Source organism: Siniperca chuatsi, linkage group LG21 (genome assembly GCF_020085105.1).
Source record: "Siniperca chuatsi isolate FFG_IHB_CAS linkage group LG21, ASM2008510v1, whole genome shotgun sequence".
Classification (NCBI taxonomy): domain Eukaryota; kingdom Metazoa; phylum Chordata; class Actinopteri; order Centrarchiformes; family Sinipercidae; genus Siniperca; species Siniperca chuatsi.
The window spans coordinates 13,027,897-13,044,644 of record NC_058062.1 but is presented as its reverse complement, the minus strand read 5'-3'; the positions used below and the strand labels follow the sequence as shown (position 1 = coordinate 13,044,644).

The 16,748-nt window shown below is 42.2% G+C and overlaps 1 protein-coding gene across 3 annotated transcripts; it reads right to left on the bottom strand.

Annotated features, from left to right (window-relative positions):
• Window positions 1–40: 40 nt before the first annotated feature.
• Window positions 41–16,642, bottom strand: iqck (IQ motif containing K). 3 transcript variants are annotated; one of them, XM_044181186.1, is made up of 10 exons: window positions 15,488–16,642; window positions 15,261–15,388; window positions 15,035–15,167; window positions 14,846–14,943; window positions 13,819–13,871; window positions 13,580–13,657; window positions 13,195–13,279; window positions 5,388–5,499; window positions 2,165–2,296; window positions 41–892 (listed from the first exon to the last, which is right to left on the bottom strand). In XM_044181186.1, exons 1-10 carry the CDS (start codon window positions 15,537–15,539, stop codon window positions 858–860), a joined length of 906 nt encoding a protein of 301 aa, XP_044037121.1. In that variant the 5' UTR covers window positions 15,540–16,642; the 3' UTR covers window positions 41–857. The 3 variants fall into 3 exon arrangements, with proteins under 3 accessions (XP_044037121.1, XP_044037122.1, XP_044037120.1); XM_044181187.1 differs by lacking the exon at window positions 41–892 and adding an exon at window positions 919–965; XM_044181185.1 differs by lacking the exon at window positions 41–892 and having other exon boundaries at window positions 1,188–2,296.
• Window positions 16,643–16,748: the final 106 nt, after the last annotated feature.

The following is a 16,748-nucleotide window of genomic DNA, read 5'->3' as shown; positions in this document are numbered from 1 at the left end:
GAGACCAAAAACAGAGCTAAAAGAGAATTAATATTGCCCTTACATTCATCAGGTGACCAGAATTACAGCTCCAAATGAATGATAATACTGCTCTGTATCTCCTGGATGTGTAAATAAGCCACTGTTCGCTAACAAGTTCGTCATATCAACTTAAAAGGTGAATATATGTCAACGTTGTATTCATAACTTGTTTCTGCTGCCCCCAAGTTGACAACCCCCCCCAGCTATTTCAGGTTTGCAGTTTGACAGGTCATTGAGAGTGTTTTTATGAAACACAAAAAAGTTATGATTTATTTTGGAACTATGTTTTCCCTTCAATCCTAAAGATCATGTAGAAGTATTATTTTCAGTAGCCCATATGCTTAGGTTTTTTGCACCCTAAAATTATAGTCAACTGCTTTTAATTTATCTCTATAACATCCTACATGTTTTAGTTTACATCAAAGAACATGGTGTTAGTGTAACTTATAATCAGTTTATTCCTAGCCCACACATACACTCTCTGAACTCAGGATCTCTGTGTGTAAACAGTTGTATTCTACACTTCCACCATCAACCTAGAATCGTAGCCCAGAACCAGTTGTTTTCTGGCTCTGCTCTGACAGGCTGGTGCCCACTCCCTACTGCTGCAGGATCCAGTTTCAGTTGGGCCCAGTGCTGCCAGACTCTGTGGAGCTGGCTGCACTGGGCTATCTGCTATCAGATGTCCCCAGAATGAAATGGGTGGTTTTATCTCTTCACTCAGAGGCAGCTGTCCCCCTGGCATCCACATACCTGCAAAGGGAGATAGATGACCCTTCATGCCTCACTGTGAGGCGGACTGCATCAGTGACTGGGATGGTCAGGAAAGCCGTACATCACAAGACCGCCGCCTTGATGCTCTGCAGAAACACTGGAGGTGAAACCAGAAGTATCCTCTCAGGTACGCAGAGTTCAAGGAGTGATGGAAATATGCCAGGAGTGCACTTCATCCTCAGTTTAATTGACAAACAGTCGGGAGAAGACAGTTAAAACCTGCAGTCATTTAGGTTGCCATGAATGAGACCTGCAGTCTTTTTATCCTGAATATTTTTGCAAATTGAACTTTCCATGGCTGATAGATGACATTTAAGATGAGCTGAAGGGGTGACACAAAATGTCTAACCTTTAGGTACATTGTGCAAATAACAAAAACCACTGAAGAAAAATCAGAATCAGAAATACTTTATTGATACAATAAAGTAGTAATACAAATATTCTAACTAAAATACAGTATGTACAAAAGATACAAGCAAATTCACAGACGATACTGAAAATATTAGGCAAAGAAAAATAAAATACATATAATAATGTTAAAAATATTTAGCGTTAATCACTTGTAAAATAGTGAGCTCTAAGGGGAATATTGGATACTCCTTTTTGCTGCTCTGTCAGATAGTTGTCAATCACCCACCAGTGATCTCAGTGATGTTTTTAAACACTTTTTTAAAAATTCTGTTTCCCTGACAGGGTAATTTCCTTTTCTGATAAACAGGATAGAAAGTGCTGCTTTGCACGCAGAGTCACCTTTCACTCTGACCTCAGTTCCTGGCTTGAATGAAAATGCTATAACCTCTTCTGTGGAGTGATATGTATTGCTAAGGAAAAAGGAAATGACAAGGCAAAGGAAATACGATTTGGTTAACTTCCAGTGAGCTATCAGCTAGAGGTACTGAGAGAAAGTATGAAGTTTGTTACGAGGGGCTTCACTCCGGACAGTGTAATATGTGAACCGTACTATATCCTGTTCATTTGTTGGGTGAGACTCGTGAAGGGAGGTGATCCATCAAAAAGGCAATGAAAGCAATCAACTAATTAGACATGGATCTCAGACCATAAATCCCTGCTGGGCCATATCCAATTGGTTACAGGCGTTTTAATGGCTTGTTTGACTTATCATTTTGGTCAGTTTGACATCAACCTGAAAGAGTTAAATAGCCTTTAAACACCAGAAACACATTGTACACAGAGCTAATGATTTCAATTAATAGTACCACCATCTATCTCAGGTTTTGAGTTCCTAGTAAAGACGGAGATACTGCAGTCAGAGATTTGTCACCAGGCTCGGATACAGCCAGGAAACCAGTCAGTGATGGTGTGGAGGCCATTTTCTCCACGCATTGCAAGCTGGGGGTCAGCCACTCACCTCCCTCAGGAGTCATCTGGGTGGTGGGGGTGTGGACCATGGTGCTCTGGGGGCTGGGGGAAACTACTTGGATGGACACATCTGAGTTGCCGAGCTGGGGGCTTTCTGGAAGATCTGTCATGGCAGAGCCCACTGGAGACAAACAAGAACTGCATCCTTTAATGTGAACAGGTTCATTTGTCGTTTTAAGCAGACCATGATAAATGTTCATCATTTAGAAATGTGCATGGCACAACTCAACAATAAGCTTTATTTCTGAGAGTCTTGCCCTTCAGCTGCACTCCACTGAGGAAACAGTTTAGAGCCTTCAAAAACCAGAAAAACATCTCCTGTTAAAAGATTAAAAGCTCACAGAATTGTCAGACATCCTTAAATGTTTTACCAAAACATGCCCACAAGGCTTTTTTGTGTCAGGTTTTATAGACCTTATTTGGCACAACTTTCTGTTTCTAGCTCAAATGTTGCAATGAAAAATACCAATAAAACCTTCTAGAAAGAATTGTTTGCAACCCCCCTTTTTATCTGTAAAACATAGACATATCTAATTATATTGTGAGTGTCCTGTTTTTCGCAAGTACATTATTCTTTAAAAGCCTTAAACAGTTTCCCATTTAGTTTCTCAAAAATAAAATAGTTGTGAAGTTGTACTATTCCCAATTATATTTGATAGGAAACAATATTTTAACAAGGCCTGTGTTGAAAAAACAGTGACCCTGTTTCAGCCAGTTACTGACACATTGTCACTGTGACAGCTGCAAGGCTATTGTGGTGGCCTTTTGTTATGTGCCAGTAAAAGGCAATGGCTTTGATATTATGGAAGTGAAGCTATGATGAATAGACTGCTCTATTTGGCCATTTATACCACCACAAAAGCCACAGACAGATTGTAAATGATGGTAGTGAATGTTGTTTTGCTTTATGTACACGCTAATGACGAGCTAATTACAGTTTTTTTTAACTCTTTTAGGGGCATCAATACCATCTATATCATCAACATCTGCACTGATGCAGCTTCTTTGTACATTTTTATTATCTAAAAATGTATTTCTCTGTTTCAGATATCATGACTGATACTTCTGATCTGCCATTCATAAACATGGTGTGGAGGGTCTTTATAATAAATGACTTAGATTAGAAAAATGCAGAATTGCAGAATGCAGCTTGTGCCAGACTTTGGAATAATTAACTGTAATTGACACATTTATATAACTGTTACACAACAACATGAATTGTTATTTTGAAGTACTCAGTAAAAATCCAACATGTCAGGCTACAGTCAAGGACAATCGTGGTGATTCATGAGCTGTTGAGAGCTGCACCTGCCCATGAGCTGTCACATTTTAACCTTGAAGTATCATCCTGTGTCTGCTCTCCGGGTTACTTTGCTCTCTCCGCTTTTGTTTTTCTCTCCACCTCTGACTAATTCTGATTTCAGACTGTGAAACGTGAAATGGCAGAAGAGGTATCGCATGCTGGTCTCCTCGGGTCAAATGAGATGAGCACAGCTGTTGTTGGATCGACCTAAAGAGCGTGTATACAGTAGGGAGGGGGCTTCCCTAAATAATTTCTCTCTACCACAGTCCCAAACATGGGTCATTTATCCGTCAGTGCTGGAGGGCAGTGCTTGCTTCATTAATCCAAAACAACAACAGGCAAAACCAGCAAACAAACTGCAACTTCATCATTAATCTCTTCCCCTCCCTGCCTGCCTTTATCTCTCACACATTTCTGGTTCCCTCCCAGTCTCATCCATTTCAGATTCTGTCAGAAAATGGCTTCCATTCAGGACGATCTGGGCAGACTTTCTTGTACACTCTCTTACAAACACACACACATATCCCCAGGCCCCCCTGCTAGAATGTCAGGTCAGCAATAGTGGTGCAGCAGCAGCAGCAGCAGCACAGTGTGGCTGTGGCAGCCCAGTGGAAGAATGTCCGCCGGCTGAGCGCCTTTGTTGTGTGGAATGTGTCAGTGTGGAAGAAACCTGTGTTTATGATGGCGTCACTGTTTGTGAGCAACAAAAAAAGACGTGTGTGTGTTTGTCATCATCTATACGCACATTAATTTAAAGTGACTGTAATCAATACCTTTGGATGAATGGAACACATGACAACTGAAATGTGTAAGGGGTTGCTCGTAGTGGCAAACTCACAGAGAAGTATCACCTAACTCTTCAGTTCCACCTCAGTTCTACAGAGTTTTGGTTTTCTGTCCCACAACTTTACTATTTTGGGTCACTCTCACAGTGTCGTTTTCAAATTAGCTGAACTTGGCCACAGTCTTTTCATATGCCCTCTGGTAACTGCATAAGTTATCACTTGTACCACTGTGTGTATAAAAACATATTGGCCACTTTAGACAACACTGGCAGCTTACTTGTACTAATTAGCTTGCAACTTAATTACGTTATTGATGATGTTTGCTAATGTCAATTTATGCATGTGCTGCCTTCACACGTGTGCTGTGTGTGTGTGTGTGTGTGTGTGTGTTCAAGGACAAGGTTTTGTCACTGTCATTGAGCTCTAATGCCAGTCAGTCACACTGGATATGGGCCTGCATTCTCAGCTGCTCTGCTCTGTCCTTCATGTGTGCACAAAGTAAACACATGCACACACACACACACTCAAAGACCCCAGACACACTTTATCATTTTTTACTTCTCGCTGTCTTCATCTCCCTCCTTCTTTGCTCTGTATCTCTCCTCTTTCTTCACTTGTATCCCCATCCTCTGCTCTATCTCTTGGTCACACAAACACACCCTGAGCCCTGCAGACATTTTCTATCTCTCCTTCACTTGCAATCCCCCCCCCCCCCCGTCTCTTTCTCTATCTCTGTGTCTGCCCTCATTCTCTCTCTATGTCACTGCTCTCAGAATCCTCATCTCTGCTTTAACTTCAAAGCCCTGTTGAGATGAATACGGTATCTCTGCAGTAGATATGTGTGTAATTGTGTGTGCCTGTGTGTATATATACAGTATATATGTGTGTGTATTGGTATATATGTATATAGTACTGTACGGTCTGCATTGTAGCTAGTTTGTGTGAATGTTATCGTGCGTTGGCATCCTGCCTGCCTATCAGCAGCTGTTGTCAGCCACAGGAGAGAGTTCAAGATCAATGGTATTGTGTTGCCAGCCTGGCATTCAGTGATACTGTGTGTGTGTGTGTGTGTGTGTGTGTGTGTGTGTGTGTGTGTGTGTGTGTGTGTGTGTGCGCGCTCTCACCTCGGCTTTCTCGTCGGGCCCAGAACTGCTCGACAGTTTTGGCAATGTCATGGTTCTCTCTCAGTTCTTTCTGCCACTGGCGCAGCTCCTGCACATCTGGGCGTGCCCTAATCTGTAACACACACACACGTTATAGTTTCAATGTGTATTGCAGCTTTAACTTTGATGCTACACCTTTGCATCCTGAATGCCAAGAGGAGGGCCTTTACTGATGGTAATCGGGAGGAGGTGAGGGCAATCCAGGCTGACCTGAAGGTGACGATCAGGGAGGCCAAGGAGAAGTACAGGAGGAAGCTGGAGCGGAAACTCCAACAGAACAACATGAGAGAGGTCTGGAGTGGCACGGGCTTCAGACCGACTGGCAGCAGAGGAGTTGAAGGCAACTTGGACAGGGCCAACAAACTTAATCTGTTCTTTAACAGATTCGACACATCACCTCTAACTCAGCTGCTGTCTGCCCTCAGACTCCTCTGAGTTCACTGCTCCCCCCTCCTCCATCTTCCTGGGAGAGTCCTACTCCCCCCTCAACTGGCTCTCAGGCTAACGGCCCTCTCCAGAATGACAACTCCCCCCCTCCCCCGCCTGTAACCTCTGTTGTGTGCATGACTGTTGACCAGGTGAGAGGACAGCTGATGAAACTCCACTCAAACAAGGCTGCAGGCCCAGATGGTGTTTGCCCTGGGGTGCTAAAAGCCTGTGCCCCCCAGCTATGTGGAGTCCTTCAACAAGTATTCAACCTGAGCCTTCAAAGGGTCCCTGTTCTTTGGAAGACATCTTGCCTCGTTCCTGTGCCGAAGACGCCTCGTCCCAGTGGCTCCAAGGACTACAGACCGGTGGCACTGACCTCCCACATAATGAAGACCCTGGAGAGACTGGTGCTGGAACAGCTGCGGCCCATGGACCCCTCCTGGACACCCTTCAGTTCGCCTACCAGCCCCGGCTGGGAGTTGAGGACGCCATTATCTTCCTGCTGAACCGCATCTACACCCACCTGGACAAGCCAGCAAGCACAGTGAGGATCATGTTTTTTGACTTCTCCAGTGCTTTCAACACCATCCAGCCAGCCCTGCTGGGTGAGAAACTGGCAGCGATGCAGGTGGATGCCCCCCTCGTGTCCTGGATTGTTTTCTCTCTCTCTCAAAACCTAACACGGCCCACAATTGTCTGTCCAAGGTTTCTGCCTCTTAAAGGAAGTTTTTTCTTGCCACCATTGCCAAATGCTTGCTAATGGTGGGATTTGTTGGGTCTCTGTAAATAATATTATAGAGTACGATCTAGACCTGCTCTATGGGAAAAGTGCAATGATAACTTCTGTTGTGAATTGGTGCTATATAAATAAAATTGAATTGAATTAAAAGTTTAGCACACTATTGTATTGAGCCGTATTTTGGAAACTATGTCTGTCCCTGGTATTCTGCAGAGAAAGGCCGTCAGTCACCGGGTTGATGGTAATGAAGCATGTTAAGATGTATGACTGAGTGTGTTTGTGTATCTGTGTCCACATAGGTGGGTAAATGGGTCAAATTCTGCTGCGGATTCATGTCACTAAGCTCTCTGATTCTTCTCTCTGTCCAGTCTGTAGTTGTTGCTTTTGTTCTTGGAGGAAACCCCTTTAGTTGTTGTGTGTGTTTGTGTGTGGGCTGCTGGCTTTCCTGAGAGATTACTAAACAGACTTGCTGTTTTAGATGATTAGAAAATATTCCTGAAGAGCTCATTCTCCTTTCCCTTCTTTATCTCCTCCTCCTCCTTGTACTCCTCTCCCACTAACTCTGCCTCCTTCTTCCTGCCTTTTCCTCCACCTTTCTCTTTTCTCTCTCCTCCTTTAGTACCCAGGTGTGCCTCTCCCTCTCCTCACACTCAACCTCAGACACTATCTCTCATACCAACACCTTATTCCCTCCTCATTCTCCAGCACATCGATGTTTCATCCCTCTCCATCCATCTCTCTACTCTATTTTGTATTCTCTCCTACCTCTCCTCTCTCTAATCTGTTTTCCTCTTACTCCTCCCTCTCCATTCGACCCCAACTTTCTCCAGAGTGCCTGCTTGAATGGCGACAATAGTGTTGCTATTAGCAGTGGGTATGAAAGTGGGCCTGTTATATAAGCCTGGCGATGGGTTGAGGAATGGGTAACACTAGCGCGCTCCAATAGTTAATTTACTGGGTGTCACAGTGCTGCAGCAGCCCTCTGCTGATGGGAGCAAAGCATAGAAATGGAAATTAGGCGGGGGTCTGTTGTCTTTGCTTGCCATCCCTTGTGTGCGTCTATTCGTGTCTGTGTGGCCACTTCCACTCTGTCACTTTCCATTGGTGTCCTGCAGAAACCATATACCTCCAGTTCTTCTTCTGTTGCTTCTGCTAAATATGATGGAATGGACCCCTGAGGCAGTGCTTTATAATGTGTCACACACAAATACAAATTCACGTCTCAGTTCTTGGAATGCTGGCTTATTGAATATACAGGCTTTCTGCAGGATGCAGACAGTTTGTGTGTGATAGCAGGAGACAAAGAGCTGAGCTGTGTGCGTGAGTGTTTTGAAGCCTGTCTGTGTGTATCAGCACAGCTGATTAGCAGCAGTGCAGTACTGACTGTGTGCATCAAGGGCTCTGTGTGTTTGTGTATCTCCGTATGCTGTGTGTGAGCGTATGTACATTTGAACTTGATTCACAACACAAAATTGTGGTTTTTCCCCATCTATTCTTCCTAATTAGAATCATTAACAAACCTTTGATAATACAGTATCTTGTTGTTATAATTGTCTATGTCACTGCACATGTGACAGAGTCCCTTTCAGTGTGCACGAGTCAGTCCTCTCATGCTGTGTGTATGCATGAAGGTTGGGATTAGAGTGATTAGAAAAATTAGTAAGGCATTGCAAGGCTGCATTCATTCACATACATTATTTGACATGCAAAAGCAAAGCCACAAGCAAACACACACATATTGAAAATCACACAAAAGCACGAAACACTAACAAGAGAGACTCCATCCACTTCCATCTCTCAAAGCCGACACCACCAGCAGCACAAGCAGAACCCCCTACACTCACCCACAAAAGCGTGTACAACTATAACAACACAGTGACACAAACTGTGCACACTATTGCCCTCTTTCTCACACACACACTTCAATCCCTCTGCACAGCCTGTCAAACCACCTTCCTTTTTGTGCAGAGCTGCCTGTGAGACTGAGCACCTCTCCCATTCTCACACTCCGCAGCAGCACAATGGCTTCTGTTTGGAGGAACTGGCTGCAGTCACATCACCAGCCACACTGACAGGCTGCATAAAGACACAGCCTGCTCTATCTACGCTTCACACTCCATCCACCCACCGATCCATCATCTTTTTGTTGACCGATGCTTCCATCGGGGCCTAACAGGCTGAGCAATCTGTGATCTAATTCATGCCTTTGTAGACTCAGACACAGTGAGTGGCTGCAGTATGGCCCTACTGTGCTTTGTAAGAACACAAAATTAGATCTAAAATACTCTCTATATTACAGATGATTGTGGATATCACAGGACTACTTGATTCATGCAATGACCAGTCCATCTCACTCTGGGACAGCGTGCCCCTACAGTACTTCTGCAGGAGGGGGAAGTGATGATGAAGCAGAGCCACTACTGGATGCCCTAAGTGCCTGTGACATATTTTCTGCATGAGTGTCACTGCACGTGGCCCGTCACCGACTTAACAATCAATTCAAACTATTCATCTATCGCTGACCCCGGATCATTCAGCTGGAATCGCAGACCTAGTTCTGCTGTTGACTATACAGCTCTCTCTCTTTGTCTATCTGTCTGTGTGTGTGTGTGTGTGTGTGTGTGTGTGTGTGTGTGTGTGTGTGTGTGTGTGTGTGTGTGTGTGTGTGAGAGAGAGAGATTCTTTTAAACAGCTCTATTAGTTAATGTCAAGAGGAATACACTCAAAGTGTCCCATTTTTAGATAATAACTGGGCCTGCTAGTCCAAGACGTGTAAGGACAACATTTGTCTGTGTGTGTGTGTGTGTGTGTGTGTGTGTGTGTGTGTGTGTGTGTGTGAGAGAGAGAGATTCTTTTAAACAGCTCTATTAGTTAATGTCAAGAGGAATACACTCAAAGTGTCCCATTTTTAGATAATAACTGGGCCTGCTAGTCCAAGACGTGTAAGGACAACATTTTTATTCAAAATTACTTACCATATGATTAGAAAAAAGAGCCTATGGCTTATTATTTTTTGTGCATTACAGTTTAGCCAAGATCCAAGACTTGATAGACAATTTAAATGCCAGTCAGAATTAAATGTAAGAGCAGTTTTGACACAGAAATGACCATGAAAATGAAAACAACTTAAGCTTATTCTCTTTTCTGTGGAGAGTTACATGAGAAGATTAATACCACCCCCATGTCCGTACGGTAAATATGAAGCTAAAGCCAGCGGCTGGTTAGCTTAGCTTAGCACAAAGACTGGAAAAAGAGGGAAACAGCTAGCATGGCTCTGTCCAAAGCTAACAAAATTCAACTACCAGCACCTCTAAAGCTCATAAATTACCACGTTATATCTCGTTTGTTTAATCTGTACAAAACCGAAGTTGAAAATGACAATTTGCTGTTTTACGAGGGGTTATATGTTGGTTTTTGTACAGAGCCAGGCTAGCTGTTTCCCTGTTTCTAGTCTTTATGCTAAGCTAAGATAACCGACTGCTACTGTAGTTTTGTTTTTACTGGACAAATATGAGCGTGATATCGATCTTCTCATACTTTCTGCCAGAAAGCAAATAAGTGTCTTTCCCAAAATGTTAAACTATTCTTTTAAGTTTTCTAAAAAAAAAAAGCAAACAAAAAAGAAGACAAAAAACAAACATAGAATCAAATCTGACAACAGATCATGGACTGAAACAAGATAACCAATCACAAACATCTTGTCTCGCCTGACATGGATGGACAGAATTTAGTATGCTGGGTTAAGTTAGACATGGCATTGCTGCACAGGACAGGGCTGCGCTATGGAGAGGAAAAAGGCCAACCACAGTGTGTGTACGCTTAATAAATCTGCAATCTACTTGACTACAAACCCCCAATATTGACAGCCTAATTGTGATGCATATTTATTACACAGCAGCATTACTCCAACTCAGCTGACTAAACCTGAGAGAGCCTGAGAAGTCTTAGTAATCAGTGGAGTGTGTGTGCGTGTACATATGTGTGCATTACAGTAGCAGACATGGATGAATGGATTAAAGTTGTGCTAAGGCACACAGCCTAAAGACGATTATGTAATATGTTTAGACCCATTAGCTCTTTATAGTTGTACGTGAGTGTAACAAGAGACAATCGCATTGTCTAGGTCACAGATGTGAGTGTGTCTCTGTGTGTACTATCTCTACTGCTGCTCTTCTGCAGTCCTCAATATGATGAAACATATTAATAATGGAGGGATAAAACTCCAGTCTACAAAAATACCCTCCTTCCCTGCTTCCTGGCTCTCAGTCTGTCTGTCTCTCTTTCTGACAGACACACACACACACACTCACTTACACAAATACACACACAGCCTCTGCAGTCAGCGCTGCGTCAGGCAGGTTATATAACAGCAGAGGGTGTAAGTGTGAGGGGGGAAGGGGGGTGTGGAGGGAGGGGATGGGGGTGAAGAGAACAGAGTATATTGATAAATGTATGGATTGCAATTTGGATCAAATATATAAATAATTATCAAAGCATTATCTTGATATCTGTATGTTACAATTGTCAGTGAAGTATTCAAAATCCCACAGAGTCAAATGTTTGTTTTTGTGATTTTCTACAGCATAATCCTATTATACTCTCATAAACCTTCAAAAATATTCTCAAGTACTCAAACAACTCACACTAGGACAGATTATGGTGAAATATAGCTTGTTAATGTTCACTTAGATATTAAATCTGTGAACCATATCTTGATGTGAGAGTTTTGTCAGACTACATTTATAATGGGAGACAATTATCACATGCTATTTGAAAAACACATACAGGACATATACATTCTTACGCCAGCAGACACACACAGACGCAAATGATGTTACACACACACACACACACACACACACACACAGAAACTAATGAAGTTTACAGTGCATCAGTGCTTCACAGTCGACTCTGTTCGTACTGCCCACTGAGCTGTTAACTGCCGTTTTCCTCCAGCCAAGGTAACAGCAGCCGTGACCCACTACAATGCCTGTCAGGACATTGCCTCAGTGCCTTTACCCAAAATATCTTCACCCTGTGTATGTTGAATAAGTCGTGATCCTAAAAGGCCGACCCTCAATTTCAGACCCTGATTGTGTTGCGTTTACAGCCTCCCTGTGCTTCTCTGAGGCTCCAGCCTCCACCTCTCTCCCTATTCTTACCCGCTACAGATGCTGCCAAGGTTGCATTTCCCTCCATCTCGGCCAATTCCTAATCCGAGGCCATTCTGCAACATCATCTTGCCTCTTTCCTCCCTTTTGTCATCCATCCATCCATCTCTAAATGTTCCTAATGTAGCCTGAGCTTCATCCGTCCAGATATATCCTCCCATTCTCTCACTACTGACTCTGTCTCTTTCTGGCTGTGTCTCTCTTCCTCTAAATACCTTGGGGTGCTGGGCTGCAGTGCTATCAGTGGCCCTACTGAACCTCTTAGTTCAGGGTAAACACATTGAGGAGTGACAGGCACCTGGCTCAATGCTGCCACCTCATGTGAGCAGAGGCCAATTAGATTTTTCATTGTCACAGACAAAAAGAGAGGAAGTGTTGCCCCCTGCTGGTGCACAAGTACTCCAAACCTGTATGCATGCACACACACATTCAATACATCTTTTCATGCACACACCCACAAATTCAACTACATGCAATAACATGTCTTCAGATCATTCAAACAAAATGCAACTGTACATGACAGCACAGCTGGCATCTTCATTTGTGCAGCCAGCTGAATCCTCCCACAAGCACGAAGGAATCAAAACAAAAAATAAGAGCTTCTTGTGAGGCGAACAAAAACATGACCCCTGCTTACATCCCTTCACCATATGAGACTGGCATTATTTGTGTGTGAGTGTGGAGAAATTGCTGCTGTTTGCCTCTGGTAGTGTCTATTAATGTCTATTTATATCACAGTACAGAGCACTTCAGACCACAACGCCCACACAGGAAGGAATTAAATCTCAGCATCACTGATGACATAATCAAGCTGCTGAATGAAATCGCAGTCCCTGTGGAAGAGGGGCTTTTCAGCGGGATGGGATTATACAATGAGATTGCACTGTGGGCCAATGCACACGCAGAAGGGCGCCCATTGTATGCTAACAGACCCACCCACCCACCCACACACACACACACACACACACACACACACACACACACACACACACACACACACACACACACACACTGTAGTGTAGGGTTATTGCAGGGTTCAGTCATGCTTTCTAATTTTTTCCACACTGTAACATCTTAAAGCAATCTGAAAAGTTTGGGAGGTGGTATTTGGAGTTGTCCAGCCTGACTAGCTCAGCCAGGCATAGCTAAAATTATGTGTAAATATGTAAATAAGGGATAGCTTCGTAAACATTTGAATGTAATATGCATCCGGGGTTAAGCGACATTTTAGCATTTTCTTCCAGGCTTTTAATTTGAAATTTCCCCGATTTTCTTAGACTTAATATGTTTAAGTTTTCCATATTTTCCGAGGCTTTTCAGACCTGTGTTGGGACCCTGTAATTAATTTTCTTGTCTACATTCCTAGTCCTCGTCCTTTTGAACAGAAAGCCTGCAAACACTGTTTTGCCTCTAGTCATGTCCAGTGTACCTTGTATCCCCTCCAGAAAGCCTGGATGAGCAGAGCAGCCTGATCCTCACTCAGCAGCAGAAACAGAGGGATGGGAGGCCTGGGACTGAAGATAAAGAGAGAAAACAGGAGGGTGTGTCACCTCATCTGCATAACAAAAACACTGCATGTATCTGTGAATGTATGTTTGTGTGTTGTCATAACTTAAATCTAGTTTTTCCATAATTATTTTCCTTGAAAGAAATTTGTTTTATATGTTAGACACTGGAGAGTGGACAGGAACCCGGTGACCATGAAACATAGGAGTTTCATTTCTTGACAAACAATGAATTTACAGGTAATAGCTGTAGCATGTTTGTGTGTGTGTGTGTGAGTGAGTGTGAGACAGGTGACAGGAGACACTCACTGCATGCTGAGCCAGTCCTTTGCAAAGGGGATGTCACATAAGTTCACTGGGACCTGTCCTTGCCTGCGGGGGTTGTGGCTGAGGAAAAAGGAAGAAAACACATGACACACACACACACAATTTTTCACACAAAGCACTCAAAATACTTCATTTGAGATAATTGATGGGGTGAGGTGAGCATTATACAGTGAAAAGAGAGCTGTGTGTGTGTGTGAGTTTGTGTGTGTGGGAAGACTCACTTGTAGAGCCACTCAGTTAGGAAGTCGCACGGGTTAAATGCTGTTGTTTTCCTCTGCAACACAAAAGAAAGTAATTGATGCCATGCATCATGCATAAGAAGAAGTAATCAGCATTAATTATACTCATTACATAAGCAAAAGTCACAATACAACAATGTAAAAATACTTTATTACAAGTAAAAGTCCTGAATTTAAAATCTCGCTTGAGTAAAAGCAAAGCAGTGTAATCAGTAAAATGTACTTAAAGTATTAAAGTGGTCATATTACGCTTTTTGGCTTTTCCCCTTTCCTTTATTGTTATTTTTGTGCGTGTGCATGTTATAGGTTTGCAAAGTGAAAAAGCCCAAAGTCCACCCCAAAGGGAGTTACCCTCTCCCACAGAAAACACTGCTCCTGAACTGCCTGAAAACAGCTCAGTTGTAGTTCAGCCTTTACTTCCGTAACGTATCTATGTCACTATGTAGCACACGTCATAATGCACGAATTGAGCCAGTTTCCACACGTACACCTAAATATGACATTAAAATAACGTTAGATACCCTCCAGGCAGTCAATGGGCCTAAAGTTGTTACTGTGATGTAGAGACAGCACACAGTTAAAATGTTACCTATGATAGATAAATTAGTTACAAATGAATAACTTACCACTCAGAAACTTCTTGGTTGTGAAGCTGGTTCGATATATTTTATAAGATGATCATGTGATTTGTGTGTAAAATCTTAATTTGCAAAGTAACTAATAACTACAGCTGTGAAATAAATGTATTTCCATCTGATTTGTAGTATATAGCATAAAGTAGCAGAAAATTTAAACGCTCATTTAAAGTACAAGTACCTAAAAACTGTACTTAATCACAGTACTTGAGTAAATACTAGAAGCTGACTTGGTAAATAATTTTTTTATCCTAAGCAACCAAACACAAAAATCCCTTTGATTTCAGGTTTTAAAAATCAATCTGTGGTCATTTTAACAATATTGGCCAGCTATAGTTTGTTTATTAGTTAAATGTTTATCAGAAAGTTCAGACCTCGAAACAGCCGCGTTTCCGGGCTTCTTTCAGTAAAGCCTCCAGTCCAGGCAACAACACTGGAAACACTCTCCTCTCCAAAAAACGTGTGACAGGAGCTGACACAAACACAAAAACATACATTTGTACAATATGGCAGATATATTTGCATACAGTTGCTCCCTGCAGAGCAAATCCCATTCATCTTACGTTCAGGTAGTTGTGGAGGCGATGCAGTTTCAGCTGTTGACAGGCGCTTCTGGCTTGAAGGATGAGGTTTTCCTAACACAGAGCAGCCAGCGAGAGCAGGGTGGCAAAGAAGAGGATCATCGCCCACCAAGACCTAATGAAACCAATGATCATTTCAGAGGATGTCGGAGTGACAAGATCCAAACTAATCAGACGCAGGGACGAATGAGCTGAATAATAAACGGACCTTGGCTGTGGTGAGTCCATAGAAGACCGGTAAGTGTGTACTGGTGCTGTACTGGGAGAGCTGGGGGCTCACTGAGCTGCAATCTGTCAACACGGCATTGGGAGGACTGGGCTGCTCAGCTTCAAACTCTAAAAAACCCCAAATACATTAAACAATAAAAACAGCTTTTATTTTACGTCGTTTTTCAATTCACAAAAGCTTAAACAAACAGAACATTATCATCTTACCTTCACACACTTGTTGCCAAAGTGATTTTTTGTCTCCGATTATCTTTGCCATTATTCTGGCCTGTGCTCTCCAGTGGTTGCCAGGGACTCGCTGGTTGCCATGGAAGTAGTCATGCCTATGACTTCCGGTGTAAACACAAGGAAACTAAACAAGCTTTTAAGAGTAACGCTGGGAGATACTAAGGGAAATTTTAACAAACAAATGGTCAAAGATGTTCAAAAACAGAGGAATAACCAAAAGAAAGGCTCAACAGATTTTCTAAACAGTGTCTGGAATACAACACGAGAATATATTTAAATACAAAGTGAGTGCGACTTTAGGAACTTCCCTAGCTAGTGCTTCAATACTTACGGGATACTGACACTTCATCTAATCATACTGTAACACATTATGATAACGTTACTAGTTGCATAATGTGGGCTAAAATAGACCTGAACGGTGCAATTCAAGCAAAACAAACGAAGAGTTTGTTGAACAGATTAGTTTTTCTTAACCTACTGCTTCTGGTTGTGTCGATGGGTGCCGCACCCTAAGTGGTCTCGTTTATATCACAATAAACAAGGTCGTGTTTTTGTCTGTAAAATCTTGGGAAAGAAAGAATGAGAATTATTTTTAAGACAGTAGCCTATACTACACTTAATTACTTAATACCACTAATATCTCTTAATTGATATGATTATCTCAGTAAAATATGTAAATCTAACTGCTTAACCATGGCTCTCTTTAATTAACCCCATTGTATGTGTTTATGCCTGTAAGAACCTCCTATATAACTTGTTAGTTATTTCAAATTAATGTGCAAACTAAAGATGTCATGTACTTAAATGTGTTAATTAAAGCCTTTAACAGTTTGAGTGTTTTAAAGCGGTTTGGTTTTCACCTTTTCAAATGAATGGACAGATCTTTGGCTTTCATCACAAACACCATCATCTAAGATAAGGTGCTTTGTATGGTTTCATAAGTAAACATTTAATTAATTGTATTTATAGCGATTCTAGATTGAAACCGCTCGTCATCTTGTATTTTTGTTTCTTAAAATGTAATAACATTCATGATGTACTAATTTTGCTCTCCTACCAGGAAAAAGTTCAGTCCTATATGTCAGACCCATCATTGTTGGCTCTAAATAAATGTTGTCAAGGATCAACCAAAACCAACCCAAAAAAAAAAAAGACTATTACATTGTAAAAAGCATTTTTCTGTATAAATATGAGAATAAACGATTATGCTGTCGATGGAGAGAAGAAAAATCTTATACCA

What these genes read in the sequence shown, in the direction of transcription:
- iqck (XM_044181185.1), bottom strand. Translation starts at nt 15,539, where the DNA reads ATGGCAAAGATAATCGGAGACAAAAAATCACTTTGGCAACAAGTGTGT. An exon ending in CTAACTGAGTGGCTCTACAA is followed by an intron (nt 13,658 to 13,818) that starts GTGAGTCTTCCC and finishes CTTTTTCCTCAG; the next exon opens with CCACAACCCCCGCAGGCAAG. An exon ending in AAGGACTGGCTCAGCATGCA is followed by an intron (nt 13,280 to 13,579) that starts GTGAGTGTCTCC and finishes CTTTATCTTCAG; the next exon opens with TCCCAGGCCTCCCATCCCTC.